The 17,558-nt window shown below is 31.4% G+C and overlaps 1 protein-coding gene across 1 annotated transcript; it reads left to right on the top strand.

The window, feature by feature from the left end:
* Positions 1-1,496, top strand: LOC110717036. Its single transcript, XM_021895674.1, has 4 exons — positions 1-54; positions 173-326; positions 420-552; positions 686-1,496. The coding sequence occupies exons 1-4, from the start codon at positions 1-3 to the stop codon at positions 1,494-1,496; spliced, it is 1,152 nt and encodes a 383-aa protein (XP_021751366.1).
* The last annotated feature ends 16,062 nt before the right edge of the window (positions 1,497-17,558 follow it).

The raw sequence follows: 17,558 nt of genomic DNA, 5'->3' as shown, positions 1-17,558 counted from the left end.
ATGCAGTTCCTGACCAAAGAGTATACAATGCTCCATCAGTTGATGAAGTTGCTGGTATATGGCCAGATGACTCAAACTCTAGCAATAGTAATAGTCCTCACATCGTTGTTCAGGGTAATCATCAGACCCACATTGAATTCAACACTATTATGGTTGTTATGATACATTACAGTATCCTATTTTATTTCCAAGAGGTGAGTGTGGTTGGACTCAGGGACTCAAGAAAAAGACATGGGGAGGAAGGCAACAATCAACTAAACAGGTTGATCCTGTTATCTCATGTGTTGTTCATACTACAGAAGAGTTACTTGTAGAAGAAGAATCACGTATGTTCTTAAATATTAATCTATCATATATATCAATCATATAAATGCATATTATAAACTTTGTATAATAGTTTAAATGTATTTAAATTTTAGGTGCTGCAAGACGAAACACAAAAGCAGACAAATATGTGTCAGCTAGAGAATACTATGCTTATAAATTACAAATAAGGGGTGATAATATGCTGCTCCGGGCAGGGAGATGTTTACAGCAATATATAGTTGATATGTATGTGAAGATAGAAAATACAAGGCTAGATTTCTTCCGCACGAATCAAGATACAATTAGAGCTAATTTATATCAGGGTGTACTTGATTCTTTGGATTGTGGTGAAAAAAATAGCAACAAATGTTGGTTGCAGGGTTGTATTACCTCCTACATATATAGGAGGACCACGAGATATGAAGAAGCGCTATTTTAATGCAATGGCTTTGGTTCAAAGGTTTGGAAAACCTGATCTGTTTGTAACAATGACGTGCAACACAAACTGGCCTGAGATCAAAGATGAATTGGGACCTAATGAGCAACCACAAGATCGGTCTGATTTAGTAGCACGGATTTTCCATGCTAAATTAATTGCATTGAAAAAGGAAATCAAAGAGAAAAAGTGCTTTGGTGAAGTAGCTGCTATGATATTTGTGGTTGAATTTCAGAAACGAGGACTTCCACATGCTCACTTCCTGATCATTTTAAAGCTAGAGTTCAAGCTGAGATGTATTGAAGACTATGACAAATTTGTATCTGCAGAAATACCTCCTACTACATCTCCCGCACTTCGGAAAATTGTACTAAGACATATGATGCATGGTCCTTGTGGAAGCTTGAATCCTAAATGTACATGTATGCGCAAATCAGGAACGAAAGAATCTTGCAAATATGGTTACCCTAAACAGTTCTGTGATGACACCGTTGTAAATAAAGAAGGATATCCTTTTTACAGGTGCAAAAACACAGGAGAAAGTGTTAAAATAAGAAATGCCCAGTTGGACAATCGATGGGTCATACCATACAATTCATACTTATCTCTGATGTTTGATAGCCATATAAATGTTGAGGTCTGCTCAACTATTAGAGCAGTTAAATATCTGTATAAATATGTGTATAAAGGTCATGATCGAAGCCAATATAACATTGTACCTGAAAATGATAATGTGGTTGATGAAATTAAATAGTATCAATCTGGGAGATGGGTGTCACCATGTGAAGCTGCATGGAGAATCTTCGGTTTTGATTTATTTGAAATGCAACCCCCGGTCCTCCTATTACCAGTTCACTTGCCGAACATGCAAAATATTCAATTTAGGCCACATGAACGACTACAATCGGTTTATTTTTTATGGCAGACGAGGTAGAACTCCGTTAACTGAGTTCTTTTCGGTTAATGCTAATGTTCCAGGTATGTACACAATCACATTAGTGTCACATTTCTAAATGTTCTTGCTTATATAAGAAATTCTACATTTATTATTGGATAATGCTTTTCTCTAATCACTGCGTTGCATAGGGTCTGCTATGTTTAAGATAAAGTTTTTTCATTGATCTAAATGATTATTATTATTATCTACATAATATATCTTTTAGATGAATATTGAATATTCTTTTCTGCTTTTTTCTTATTTAATGACTGAAATTTTACCAAGGTGGTTTGGGCTATTCATATGATGAATTTTGTGAGCACTATCGATGGAATGCATCCAGCAAAGAATGGGTTCAAAGAAAGAAAGACATATTAGTTGTTGGGAGGTTAGCATTTGTTTATCCGGCTGAAGGGGAACGATTTTTTCTTAGATTACTTTTGATAAACGTTAAAATTCCAACATCTTTTGATGACCTCAGATGAGTTAACGGACATTTATATCCTACATTTCAAGAAGCTGCTCCAAAATTAGGATTACTTGAGGAAGATGATGTAGGTGATCTATGTATGTCAGAGGCAGTAAATGCTCAGTTACCTATGGCTCTACGTCGTTTATTTGCAACTATTCTGATATTCTGTCAACTAAAAGCCCCTTATTCTTTATGGTGTAAATATTTTAAATCTTTATCTGAAGATTTCAGTCACCAATACCAAGAGAATGTGGATAAAGTTAGAAAGTTAACTATTAGATCACTTGAACAATATTTAGAAGCAATGGGAAAATCACTAAAAAGTGTAGGATTGGGTGATTTATGTTCTGGTGATGAAGATGGGTTGCAGCATACTAAAGACATTGTTGATGCTTTAGATGCACCTATTCCTCAATCATGTATTGATTGTATTCATCGCCTCAATGCTGAACAATTGGTTGCCTTTTCACATATTATGGAATGTGTTCGGTTGGGAAAGTCTGGAGCATTTTTTATAGATGGACCTGGTGGGACAGGTAAAACTTTTTTGTATAATGCTTTGTATGCGAAAATAAGGCTGATGAATAAGATAGTGTTACCAATAGCTACTTCTGGAATTGCAGCAGTCAATATTCCTTCTGGCAGAACCGCTCATTCAAGGTTCAAAATCGCAATTGATATTGAGAATTCATTAGCATATGATGTTCCTAAACAAGGTAGCTTAGCAGCGCTTTTGAAGGAAACAACATTAATCATTTGGGATGAAGCTTCTATGGCCAATAAAAGTAATTTAGAATCATTAGATCTATTACTAAAGGATATATGTGGTAATGCTAAACAGTTTGGTGGGAAATTGGTTGTTCTCGGAGGAGATTTTCGTCAGGTATTACCTATTGTTCCTCTTAAAAGTCAAAAGGAGGATGTGTTATTTAGCATTGTTACTTCATATATATGGCCTCAGCTCATCAAATTCCACTTAACAGAGAATCAAAGAGACAAACAAGATCCAGATTTCTTTGCTTTCTTACTTGCTCTGGGAAATGGTCAATTGCAGTAGTCTGAAAATACATATGTTCAATTACCTGTGAACATTTGTAAACCTTTTAAATCTGATGTAGATCCTGTATCAGAAGTTACCACAACAATCTTCCCAGAATTGTATAAAGGAGAGTTTGATAGCACATTGTTCACAGAAAGAGCTATTTTAACTCCTTTAAATTATACCGTTGATTCTATCAACAGTTCACTTATACATCAGTTTCCTGGTAAAGCTGTAATCTACAAAAGCTTCAATTCAATGCTGAGTGATACATGTGACATGTATCCTACAGAGTTCCTGAATAAACTTTGTTCTGGTGGTTTAAGTCCTCATGAGCTGATCTTAAAGAAAAATTGTCCTGTAATATTGCTGCGAAACCTACTTCCTTCTGCTGGCCTTTGTAATGGAACACGCCTCATATGCAAGAATTTATACCCAAATACTGTCCAGTGTGTCATTGCCGTAGGAAAATACAAAGGAAATGAAGTTTTTATTCCACGGATAAACCTTCGTCCTTCTACTTCATCTAGATATCTTGTTCAATTTGAAAGGAAACAGTTCCCACTGAAGTTGAGCTTTGCCATGACAATAAATAAGTCTCAAGGACAAACCCTAAACCAAGTTTCTGTTTATCTACCTTATCCTTGCTTTTCACATGGCCAGCTATATGTTGCTCTCTCGCAAGCAAAGAAACAGATTGATGTCACTGTCTTTTCTAATATGCCTCCACAAGAGTTCCTTCCATCTTCTGTTAAGAATGTTGTTTGTTATCAAATTTTAAAATTACCTGGGATATGTTAGAAAAGTCATTGATAGTACTTGTGTTTTGTATTTTTCCTTATTATAGGCAGTGATGTGATTATTGTTAATGTTCTTTTGGGCTTAATTAGCATTTATAATGATACCTATCTTTAAAATGTAATTTAGTGTGCTCCTGCAAGAAAGCCCGGTATATACATGTTTTGCTTTGATGAATCGTTTAGTTAATAAAGATTCAGAAGCAACAGATACAAAATACTTTATCACATATTAAGAATTAAACATTACATAAATAATTGCTTTATTTCAGCTTTACAAATATATATACCATAAATTTAGTTCAATCCACTATAAGTAAAATAGAAATCACGGGAAGAATAAGTTGATAAAAGCTAAATAAAAAGAAAATAAAAATAGCACACTTATTATAATAATTATATATACACATTAAAAAAAAATTAAAACTATGCCGTATCAAATATGTGCCTTTTTATATACGCAAATGATGACACATAAAGTCTATAACCTAAGTCAACTTATAGTCTGCTATAAGATGTGAAAAAATGCATAAAATCTTCTGAAAGTACAACTATGATCTAATAAGCTCTAACAGTATATATATCTTCAGTGTTAAGAAATAGGAAAAAGACAAAACTTTGGGCTCTAGATACATGTAATCCATTGCACAACAATCTATGCTCTAGATACATTTGCTTGTCCTTTTCCTCCTGTATACATATTATATATACTAAACCTCACTATCCATTCTTATCATCAGAGACAACAAAAAACTTTCAACCCATCAACAACTGTTACATATTCAAGGTAAATTCAAATTATATTCTACTTTCTTGTTTACATGTCATTACAGTTGGTTTAGAAATGTATATACTATTTTCTAATTTCTGGTTATACATCACAAGAAAGATCTACATAATAAAGCTACATCTATGAATTATGTAGGTTCATAATCATGGTACAAGGGTATGTATATCTGAATGAGTTGAACAGCAATAGTAAAAATTACAGTGTTGTAGAGAAATCAAGGCCAAAAACTTCTTCCAAGAAAGGAATATTGTTTCAGAATTTGTTACTCACTGATGAAAAGGTACTTTTCTCTTCTGAAATAACAATATGCTTTCTATACTAATATGTTAAATTTAGTTATCACAGTTACATGTCAGGAAAGTTTGCAAAATTTGATTAGCTGGAAATTGCAGGGAAATTAAATTAAGGCTGCATTATTTGGGGAACAAGTTGAGAGTTTTAATGAAGCGATAGTCTATAATGGTCAATATATCATTTCAAATGCTCCTATCAAGCTCATAGAAGAGCAGTGGAGAAATAATTCAAATGAGCTTCCTTTCCAAATGTCTTTTGGAGGACAAACTGTGGTGCAGAGAGTGAATTCTGAAGAAATACTAGATGGACCAATGTTTCAGTCTATAAAGTCAATTCCACGCATCTTAATGCCAGGAGCTAAATATGGTAAACAATATCTTACTTTCTACTTTATATTTCAGATAAACAAATTAGTGAGTGATCAATCATTAGCACTAAAATTAATATGTTTATATTGTAGATGTTCTAGGCATTGTTCTTTATGTAGAAGATAAAGTTCGTATTATCAATATTATATTAATCAAGGCCGAGAATGCCATGTCAGAGAAATTGTTATAACTGATCAAACGTAAGTTTATACAACCTTAATTTTATACAACTCTATTAATAGGAACTCATTTAAAACTAAATTTCACATTTTGTTTTAATTATTTCCAGCATGGACCAACCTCTTGTCATAACTACTTGGAACGATTTAGCTGACAATGCTTGTGATGCTATTAGTTTATATGCTAAAACCTTTGATGTGATTGGATTCACTGCTTTAAGACCATCTGTGCATAAAGGTATGCATAACTAAAAGTATTAATATGAGGTCAAGATTGGTAAACAACATTAAATATTTACCTATAAAAACTAACTTCCAATATTGCTTTACAAGGATTCTCTTTATTTACTGGTATGTCTACTGAAGTCATATATGATCCTAAAGGAGATAAAGCCGAAATTCTATGCAAATGGTATGTATACAAAAACATTATATGATCTGATATCTCTTACAAATGGAATATGATAAATATTAACCACATTTGTACATAGGGCAAAGTTTCATACCCAACAGCTCTTAAACCGACAAGCAAAGGTACTGCAGGTGCGTTTTGCAGTGACAGATGAAACACCTAAAGACATTCAGAGTATTAGAACAAAAAAAAGTAATGTCCACTCTACCATTAAGTTCTGATTATCATGTAACTTGTTTCTATCAAATAGACCTATTAATGTATAAATCTACTTACAATGCAACCATGTAATGTACTTCAAGAAGAGCGACATTGGTTACAAATAACAATATCACAGCCTGATTTAAAAGATGTCGTTACTTATATAGGGTGTTCAGCTTGAGGAAAACGCATAGATATTCCTGTTGGTAAAGAATTCGGTTGTAACAACTGCAAAAAAAAGGATAGCATTTCTGAGTATCGGTAAAAGTTAGGAATCCAAAGTTTTCATTGTTGCAGCACAACTATATATCACTAATATGATCAATTCCTCTATATGTTGTAGAGTTACATTCAAATTCAATGCAACAGATCACTCAGGCACAATGACTTTCACAACTTTTACAGCTGATACAGAAAAGTTATTTGGAATATCCGCTGAAGAAATTCATTTGATGAAAAACTCTGTAAGTATTTTTTATAGTGTACAGAATGACTGTTATGCCTTTAGAATTTAGCAAGTTCCCATTTACTTTTGTTTACTGATACAGTTTCAACAATGATAATGGTTACATAGGAAAATGTTCTGATGTTCGATTCAATTCAGCAGCAGATTTGTAATAGCCATGTTCTGATACAAGTAGGTCCAACAGCAGCCCTCTCAAGAAATAATATTCTTCAATGGTGTTTGAAAGGCATAAAGGTAGAAGTGAGCAACACAAAAAATGGTGATAGCAGTTCTATAACATCATCAGAGCTTGAAAATACAGAATCATAATCACAAAATCATGGAGCTAATAAACTACATGCAAGTAACCTTTCATTTGATCAGAAATAGGTCAAATCACCACTTGAAGAATACACTACATATTGTGGAATGGTTAAGGAAACAGAATATCAAACGGCAAATGAGATAGCCACTGTGAACTCATTGTTGGAGCTTTCACAACAGCCACCTAAGAGAAGCTGTACTGAAGCACATTTAACCAAAGCCAAAGATGGTGCAATTGCTCAGGCAGCCTCTTCAGTCCATGGTCATTCACTTCACATGTGAGCAACCAGGTTGGTTTGAGCACTGCTAAACCAATTTCTGTTCCAAGCCAACAAGTTGCTGCAAGTTATGATTCTGTTGAAACATTCATTGTTGCTATGAAAGAAGAACCAAGAAACAACAAATCTGCTAAATTTATTTCCACAACAACGCCAAAAAAACGCTCTTTGACTGCTCTGCTTGCAATGACAGAAGTTATAAATGCAGCACAGACGAGTAATTCAGATATCAAAACTACCATAATATTGAAGAAATTACTACTTCCTCCACATCTGAAGAAGATATTGCACACACAGCCTCTCCAACAGCATGAATTAAGTAACACCGCAAGTTCTTAAAGCTTAGAAAGATATATAAAGTATAATTAGTACTTTAAGGGAGAACTCCTTGACCCTTTTGCATGCAAACAATATTACTTTCAATCCATTTTGTCATGCATGAACTATAAATGAACAGACTATAAGAGTACTGTCTATTCATGCATGTTACTATCTTAGCTAAGTTAGAATTTTATGGACCTTTAAGATATATAATATATTAGACACATTGCTATTTTGCTTTTGTGTACCTAAAAATATTAAAATAATTAATATATTAAAAAATTGTATTACTTATTTCTTAATGAAATGATATTAGCTTATATTATTGATGCTTTTTATAGTGTGCAATTGTTGATCACCTGTATACAAAGGTTACCTTATTCACACACATAACTATCTCTCACTATTTTTCATATACTTAAACACAGTAGTAGATAATATGATGCTCATGATCAGATTTCTATACAGAACCATTTTATCTCCATACAAGATGCTAAAGGGAAACTATAGATTTTTTAAAAAATGCAAACAACTATACAATTTAGAAAATTGATAAGGCAAACTAAATATGTTAGCAAAAAACATGAATACATTTGAATTATTGTTATTCTGAATGAAATATAGACAAAGCATATAATTATATATTCAATGTGTCAATTCTAAACTTGTATCAATACCATATTCACCTAAAAGAATTTAACAGAGTACATGAATCATTTTTTACTCTCCCTGCTACCAATTCTTTGAAAATCTTCTTTATGTTGTCTAAGTGCTGAGATAGTTTCATTACTTTTCTTGGATCTTGTTTAGAAATATCATTGCTAAAGAAACTTTGTGTGCACCATTGTCACCGATTTAGACATTCTTTGTCACGTAGTAACTAATCATTGACCACCATTATTACAGCTAAATCTATATCTAACAAAACCATTCCCATAAAATAACAAACTTGACTACAAAAAAAGAAGGTCATTAATTTATATTATATTAAAAACATCAACAATATTACAGTTAAGCAAAAGTAATCTACCTTTTTTCAACACTACACAAAATCAGAAACTCAAACAGTGTAAAGTATGGGCTTATGCTTGTTCTAAAAGTTAACCAGTAAAAGGAATTAGATTTCCTTCTGCAAAACACTCTCCTATCAAAATCAACTTAATTAGCAACAAAGAAAGTACATTCAACAAAGCTCCACCACATCCTTGTTTACCTACTACAGTGTAAAAGTAAATAAAGGAAAGTATCTTTTCTATATATATAAACCATCCATTCACCTTCATTCTCAACTGATATATAATTATATATACTTCACTGTCAAACGTATCACTTTTCAAAAGTTGTTCCTTTCTGATTCATTATTATTATACTCAAAGGAAAGCAAAAACCTACTATTTACACTCTCTACAAAACTAGGTAATTTGCCACACTCTACAATCTATTGTAATAAAAAATACTTGAATGTTGTAGATTTACTTTGTTTTCTGAGATAAATATTGTTGTTGTTTCTTCATTAGTATGTTCAATTAGCTAGCAGCTTTTAAATGTTAAATAATTCATAATTAACAAAATCTTTCGCAATTGAATACAGGGTTAACAATGAAGCCAAAATTGATGTATATTGAAGACCTAAATCCTAAAACAAAAGAGTATAGAATCCAAGTCAAAGTAGAAGCCATTGAAAACCAACATATATCTTTCAATGAAGTTACTCCCTACCAGACAATCCTATTTGTTGATGAAAAGGTATATTTTGTACTTATTAGGCTTATCCACAATCTATATACTCATAAATACAATTTTGTTGCTTATCACTTAATATATATATATATATATATATATATATATATATATATATATATATAGCTTATCCTGTCACTATGTATATAGATACATAAATGCTATCCCATCCACTTATATAACAGCATAAATGTTACTTTAGCAAAACAGAAATATTTCCTAATTAAATAACATACATGTTTTTATGATATGTATATAATGATATACATATTGATTATAGAGATAGCTTATATATGATAAATTTATAATAATTTAATTATATATTATATATTTAGTGTGTCAATTCATTGTGTAAATTATATAGTAATTTAAAGGACAAAATCAAATAATCCATAAGTGAAAATTCAATATAATTTATATGATCTTTATATATGAAATTATTTAGTTTTGTATAATAACTTATGGAAAATGTAAAAGAATGTTCTATTTCAACATTGTTGATTAATCAAACATGTCTAATTGAAATTCATAAAGCATATACATTTTTCTAACACATAGACTCCTTATTTTTGGTAAATAGGGAGCTTTCATACATGGTCGTTTAATTGAAGATGAAATTCAAACTATTGGACCAAAATTTTCAATCAATAGGCACTATGAAATAAGCAATGCTCTAGTGAAATTGATGCCAAAGCCTCTCGAGATTGTTGTAACCAAAAATCCATATGAAATAACTTTTGGAGCACCGGCTTTGATCCATCCAATATGTCCAATAAGTGGTCATGCTGAACCTGATTTTGCTTAAATATCTTCAATTGCTCCAGCTCATTTTCTTGACGAAATTTGTGGTATTGTAAATTATTTTATCATACAGCTTTGTTAATACCCTATATGTGATTTAACAGCACTTTATTGCAGAACTGAAACCAACAGCCACCTTTACAGAAGATATATGTGACGATTCAACATATGGTATATCGAACTAAAACACTTATAAACACTGAGCAGAAACTAATAATCTAATCACTTACATTTGCAACCTATTTCTAGATGGGTTAGGTGTAGTGTTATTTGTAGAAGAAGAAGCTCGGCTGGTTGACTCATTCTATGGTCAACAAGACTATGTTAGAGAGGTCATTATAACAGACCAAACGTATGGCTTTTTCATGATCTTTCACATAAACATGATTATACATTTCAATAGCCTAGGTAAAAATAATCTAATCCTCATGTTGTTTTTACAGCAATACACAGTCTGTAATTGTTAATATGTGGAATCATCTTGCTGGGAGTGCATGTGACACTTTGAACGTGTGGGCTGAAAAGTTCATAGTATTTGGATTCACATCTGTTAAACCCAGCAGCTTACAAGGTTAGTTTTGCATATCAAACAATGAAAATACAATATAACATTGTATATAGCTAATTACCATGTTTACCTTATATTATAGGGTTTTTTTTAACTACTGGAATGTGCACTAAAATTATCTACAATCCAGAGGGTGATAAAGCCAATGTTCTGCGTGAATGGTATTTAAATTACATTAAGTAACTACTGAAATATATTCCACTTTATGTAGCCTATTCTAACACGATATCAACACTACAGGACAAAGCTTTACACACAATTGCTACTAGATCGGCAGGACAAAATTTTACAAGTTCGTTATCCTCAAAAACACCAAGGAACTGTCATAATTCAATATTTGAAGGAAAAGAAGGTTTATTGATCAAACCATATATCCTCATATTACATAAATGCAGTTCATTCTCTTTGATACACCAACCTTCTGCCTAATCATCTACCTAAACTGACTGTGGTAATTCATTACAGCCACAAAATGCATTACAGAATGAAAAGCATTGGATACATACAGCTATACAATCTGCAACATTGGACCAACTGATTATGTACTTAGGCTGCTTACAGTGTGGAAAACCCAAAAATCATCTAGAAGGAAAACAATTTGCATGCAAAAAATGCTACACAAGAGAGACAATGTCTTGTTTCAGGCAAATGAAATTCTTATTACTACAACTAACTGAATATAACTTTACTAATTATAATTACTCTTTCTTTATTACTTAATGTGTATTCACACATTTCATGCAGAGCTGCGTTTACTTTTGACGTTGTTGACTCTACTGACAGCATCTCCTTCACAACATTGAACAATGAAACAAAAACAATCTTTGGAATGAAGGCAAATCAGCTATGTGCTATGAAGAAAAATGTAAGATTTAGTACGTATATAGATTAAATGAAAAATATACTTACTACAAAAAAGGTTTTCTACTCTGTTTCGTGTCAAATACTCACAGAAATACGAATATTATCACAGCAAGACTTAATGTCTTTCACCATTGAACAAATGAAGATAAATTTAAAAGTATTCTGTTTCAAAGTTGGACCAACACCAGCCTTAACTGCCAGCAATACACTCAAATGGTCACTAAAATCAGCTACCATTACAGATACCAATGCACATGAAGACATAATTTCTAAGAAAACATCATTCCCTAATTGGTCGATGCATAAACAAATGAGGACATCAAAGAAGAGAAAGCAGCAGCAGATGGACAATGAAACTAACATCGCATTAAACATCTCTTCTCCTGAACAAGAGAACACAATAGCAACTGCTGATGCTACAACAGAAGTGAAGAAACAAAGGCACGAAGGAAGGAAATCCGAAACACCAGTTCCACACCATGAAATATGAAATGCACCTCTTGCAAGCTTGGGTGAGAATCCCCTTTTGTTAAAATATATATTCAGCTTATAAATAGCAATATATAAGTGCTGCATTTTACTAAATTATGCAACACTCTAAGTTTAGCGGTTGTTAAGAGCAATGTTGTTGTTCCTGCTTTTTTTGCTTGCTGTAAGCCTTTTTAAAGGCTATGAAGAAACACAAGTGATAATTTTGCCTAACTACTTAGCTTCTGTATACCTAAGCTAAATATTTTGATGTTTTTCAGTGAACATGTAACAAAGATTAAACATGTTCTTATGAAAAACAAATTTCATATATATTTTGGATGAAATTTTATGTACTAAGTCAAACTTTATATAGTTTATATAAATATCATATGTTTAAGAATTCCAAGTGTATTATCTATGTACTTTCTTATTAGAATTGCTAGATAAATGAGCTAATAAATGCACTAACTTAACATGTTTTTCAAACCAATATCAAAAGTATAATTAATCTACAAAATCATCCATATCTATGTCCTTAAAGCATCACCAAAAATTACAAATAATTATTTAAGATCCATACATTACCAATAAGGTATGTACATTCATCAAAACATCTAATATGCAATAGTCTATTCAACAATATAAACAGTACAAAGCAAATAACCTTCATTTGTCTTAAGAAACAATAATTAAATCACTTCATTTGTCTTAAGAAGCAACTCTGTTTCATGCCAGGCATAACTATAAACAACATAAACAATAAAAAGCAATAAAAACTAATGCTTTCAAACCAAGATCATTAATTATATATAGATCATAACTTCACATATTCAACAGCTTAAACCTATTGTTCAGACTTCCTAATTACATACTATACATTTAAAAGTTATTAAAGAGTTAGATTTTTCGATTTCATACAAAAAACCTAAACATTTTTCAAAAGCTTTTCCTTAATGATACCATCTATAAAGCTTAGCATCTAAAATAACCCCAAAAAAAACCTTAAATGAACCTTCCTGACCATAACCCATCGTTGTAGCCTTCAATCGTAACTTTTCCTTCCATACATATCAGTATCCTCACTTGATCCTTGATTTTCTCCATAGTAGTTCCCATAACCAGAATTAGACCAACTATCATCATCATCATAAGCCTCATCAGCATCAACATTACCTGCATCATCATTATGATCATCAGCAGAATTGTCTTCTAATGATGCATCCAATTTTGGTGCAACCTCTTCTTTGGTCCCAGTTTTGGAATCAGAAATTTGCTCACTTTCACGCTCTTCCTCAGTCTTATCATCCTCCATAATTTCACCTTGTTCTTCGGATACATGTCCTTCCCCTATTATAACAACATCATCATCTGTATCTGGTTCAGGAACAAGCACTGGTACTTCACGAACATCTTCATCAACCTCTCGCTTCCTTTTTTTGCTCGATTCTCCTTTTTGTATTTTTCGCACCATTTTCAGAGTGCCTTCTCGCAGAAAGTCCAGATGTCTATTCATCTGCTTTGTTATATCAGCAAAATATAACAAAAAGCTTGATATTTTCTCCTCTTTTGAGTTGCCTACATTCGGTTTCCATGAGGGAGGAGTGAAGACTTCCCCGAAAGTGGGCGTGCTATCAGTACTCGCCATTTTTTTGGGGTTTTGGAAATTGAAGAAAGAAGATGAACGAAGTAAAGAAAATAGAGGAAAAAGAAGAAATAGAAAAGGAAACGAAGGAACAGTATAACAAAAAAGACAACTGCAAACACAAAAATGGACCAATCAAAACCAAGTTGACTAATTATTACATATTCATGAAAGAATAAAACCTTTTGTCTTCCAAAAAGTACTATTTCACATCACTTGTTACGTAATGTTTCGGTATAGTGCAAACATTATAAAATTCTAAGAATAGAAATAAACTTTTCTTACATATCTATTTATGGAAAATATCTATACACACGTGTATTTGGATAATTTTTCCTTTTCTTCGACCAGTTTTGTGAAAATACGGTATTTTTAAAATAGATTATATCTACATCTTAAAATTAAAATTTAATTGTAAAATTCCATATTTAATAATTTATAAGACCACATATTCATTGTATTTCATATAATCGTATACTTTTTAAGAAACAAAAACAATATGACAATATCCTTTCATACAATATGTCAGATTAAATCTAAAACATATACATTGTATTTTGTAATTATCATTATTTTTTAAAACAAACAAACGATGCTAAAATACCAAAGTCATATCCATTTTTAAAGAAGTATCATTCCAAATCCAACCACAATAACACAGTCAAATCCAACCAAAAGAACTATATATAGAATAATATAGAGCAATATATATACCAATGTACACATTAGTTTACACATTAGTTTATAGATACCATGCAACCATCGAAATAAAGGCAGATTAGTTATGTGCTATTTCAACATTATTGGTTTTTTACACTAATTACTTATGACTCATATATAATCAAAAATACATCAAGTAATTATGTCATAATTACTCTCTAATTAATACCAATAACTTGGGGAATCACGCGCAACGCGCGCGGTTCCACAACTAGTATGTTATAAGTATGTCCCTGATTTACTATGTTCTAAAGTTTATCCTTAATGTTCTAAAGTTTTCTCTATATGTTCTAAAGTTTTCTATGTATCTTTCTCTTTATGTTTTAAAGTTTATTTTTATGTTCTAATGTTTTTAAAGTTTATTTTTATGTTCTAATGTTTTCTTCATATTCTAGGACTTTCATTGTATGTTCTAAAGTTTACCTTCTAGTTTTAAATTTTACTTTTTATGTTCTAATGTTTACTTTCATGTTCTAATGCAGTTGGTGTTATTTATCGTACTCTTGAGGTTATTGGATCATTTAGCTCTGGTCGTACCACTAAGGAATGGATTCCAAGTGTTCCCGAGGAGTTAAAACCCAGTCTGGGGATGATATGTAAAGATCTCGAAGAGGGTCTTAGTTTTACAAAGCATATGCAAATGCCGCTGGGTTTACTTCTAGGAAATCTACTACTAAAATGAAAAAGAATAACAAAGATGTAATTGCTTTTCAATATGGAGTTTGCAATAAGTAAGGTTTCAAGGCAATAAGAAAACCTATTGCTCAACAAACAGTTGATGAAGAAGGAAAAGTTCGTATTACTAGGAAACGTTTAGTCACTCGTGTAGGATGCAATGCTCACATATATATGAGATATGATGTCGGAAAGTATGTTGTAACTCATTTCAAAGAAGAACATAATTATTCTTTAAATACTCCAAGTTGTGCAAAATTTCAGAAGGATAATAGAAAAATGCATATTATGCATAAGAAGCTGATTGTTGATAATTCAAAGGTGATTTATTTTTATGTGTTAAATAATGTTTTCTTTGTTATGATTTACTATGTTCTAGAGTTGATACTTAATCATATTTTTTTTTTCATAAACAGGTAAATGTTGGTCCTGTGAGGTCTTATACTATGTTGAAAAAATTAGATGGATCACATGATAATATTGGTGCATCTAAACAAGATTTCAAAAATTTTTATAGAGATTTGAAGGCTTATATTGATGGATCAGATGCCCAAATGTTTGTGGATAATTTTCAAAATAAGAAATTGCTCTAGAGTGCAATTTTTTTTTTCTTATGATGTTGATAAAGAAGATAGACTTTGTAGAGCTTTATGGGCTGATCCTATTTGTCGAAAAAATTATGCAGTTTTTGGTGATATGGTTTCTTTTGATACCACATTCAAAACAAACAGGTGATGTTCTAAATGTAGATTTCTTTCATAATTTAACTAATATTTTACTTTTACATCTTAATTTTTAAAACATATGTTCTTATCTTCTAAACATTATGCCTTGTGTTCCTAAACAAATATCCATCATGTTTTCATGTTCTAAACATATATTCCTTATGCTCTAAACTATGTATGTCTTATGTTCTAAACATATATTGCTGATGTTCTAAACATATATTGCTCATATTCTAAACATATATGCCTTATGCTCTAAAATATATCCATCATGCTTTTATGTTTTAAACATTATGGTTTTGTGTTTTACACTTTATGCTTTGTGTTCTAAACTAATATCCATCATGTTCTGACGTTCTTAACATTATGTCTTGTGTTCTAAATATTATGTTTATATGTTCTAAAGTTTACTTATTAGGTTTTAAAGCTTCACTCTATGTTCTAAGTTTATTGTTTATGTTTTAGAGTAATTCATTATGTTTTAAAACAACTATATTATTGGCAAGTTTAATAATTAAAGTAAATTACTATGCTCTAAAGTTTATCCTCAATGTTCTAAAGTATACCTCAATATTCTACAAATTACCTCTATGTTCTAAAGTTTACCTCTATGTTCTAATATTTTCTGCATATATAATTTGTGTATGTTACAGATATAATATGATCTTTGGTCCATTTAGTGGAGTTGATCATCATAAGAAATGTGTTACTTTTGCGGCTTCTTTTGTAGCTCATGAGGATATATCATCTTTTGAATGGGTTTTCAAAACTTTTATTAAAGCAATGGGAAATAACGAGCCTGTGTGTTTGATTACCGATCAAGACCCTGCAATGAAAGTTGTTTGTAATGTTTTTCAAATTACAAAACATAGGTTTTGTATGTGGCATATTATGAAAAAGGTGCCTGAAAAAGTAGGTTGGGCAATTGCCCAAGACACTGATTTTTTGAAAAAACTTTGTACATGTGTTTGGCATTTAGAGATTGAGTTGGCATAATTTGAAGAAAAGTGGAACAAAGTTAGTTCTGAATTCCATTTGAACGATCATGAATGGTTGGCGCATATGTACAATATACGTGATATGTGGATTTCCAGCGTATTTCAGAGATTTATTTTTAGGTGGCATCATGAGGACCACATCTAGATCAAAAAGTGAAAATAATTTTTTCACTATGTTCACAAATCCCCATCTCACTTTGATTGAGTTCTACATGAGGTAATATATAATTGTCCAAATATGTTCTAAAGTTACTCTCTATGTTTTAAAGTTACTCTCTATGTTCTAAAGTTTTCCTTTTATGCTCTAAAGTTTTCTTTTTATGTTTATAGTTTTACTATTTATATTATAATTCTCTTTTTATGTTCTAAATTTTGTCTTACATGTTGAAAAGTTTTTTTCCTTATGTTTTAATAGTATTTAGATCATAATAAGCATATCATGTATATTATTTTTATATGTTCTAATGTAATTCACTCTATGTTCTAAAGTTAATTTCTATTTTCTATAGGTTTGAATGTGCATTAGATGCTCAAAGGCACACTCAAAATAAAATGGATAATGATTCGAAGAATAAGCGTCCGGAGTGTGAGACTCCAATTCCTTTAGAGAAAGATGCTTCCGAGTTGTTTACAACAACAATTTTCTATGAATTTCAATATGAGCTTGAAATTGAATGTTTTAATTGTGGTGTTGAGGAGATAAAGAAGAACAATGAGCTTTACATTTTCAAATTGAGGGAAGGATCTAGGAGGAG

This window comes from Chenopodium quinoa, unplaced genomic scaffold (assembly GCF_001683475.1).
Source record: "Chenopodium quinoa cultivar QQ74 unplaced genomic scaffold, ASM168347v1, whole genome shotgun sequence".
NCBI lineage: Eukaryota > Viridiplantae > Streptophyta > Magnoliopsida > Caryophyllales > Amaranthaceae > Chenopodium > Chenopodium quinoa.
The sequence above is the reverse complement of the archived record's forward strand: the minus strand, read 5'-3'. Positions and strand labels throughout refer to the sequence as shown.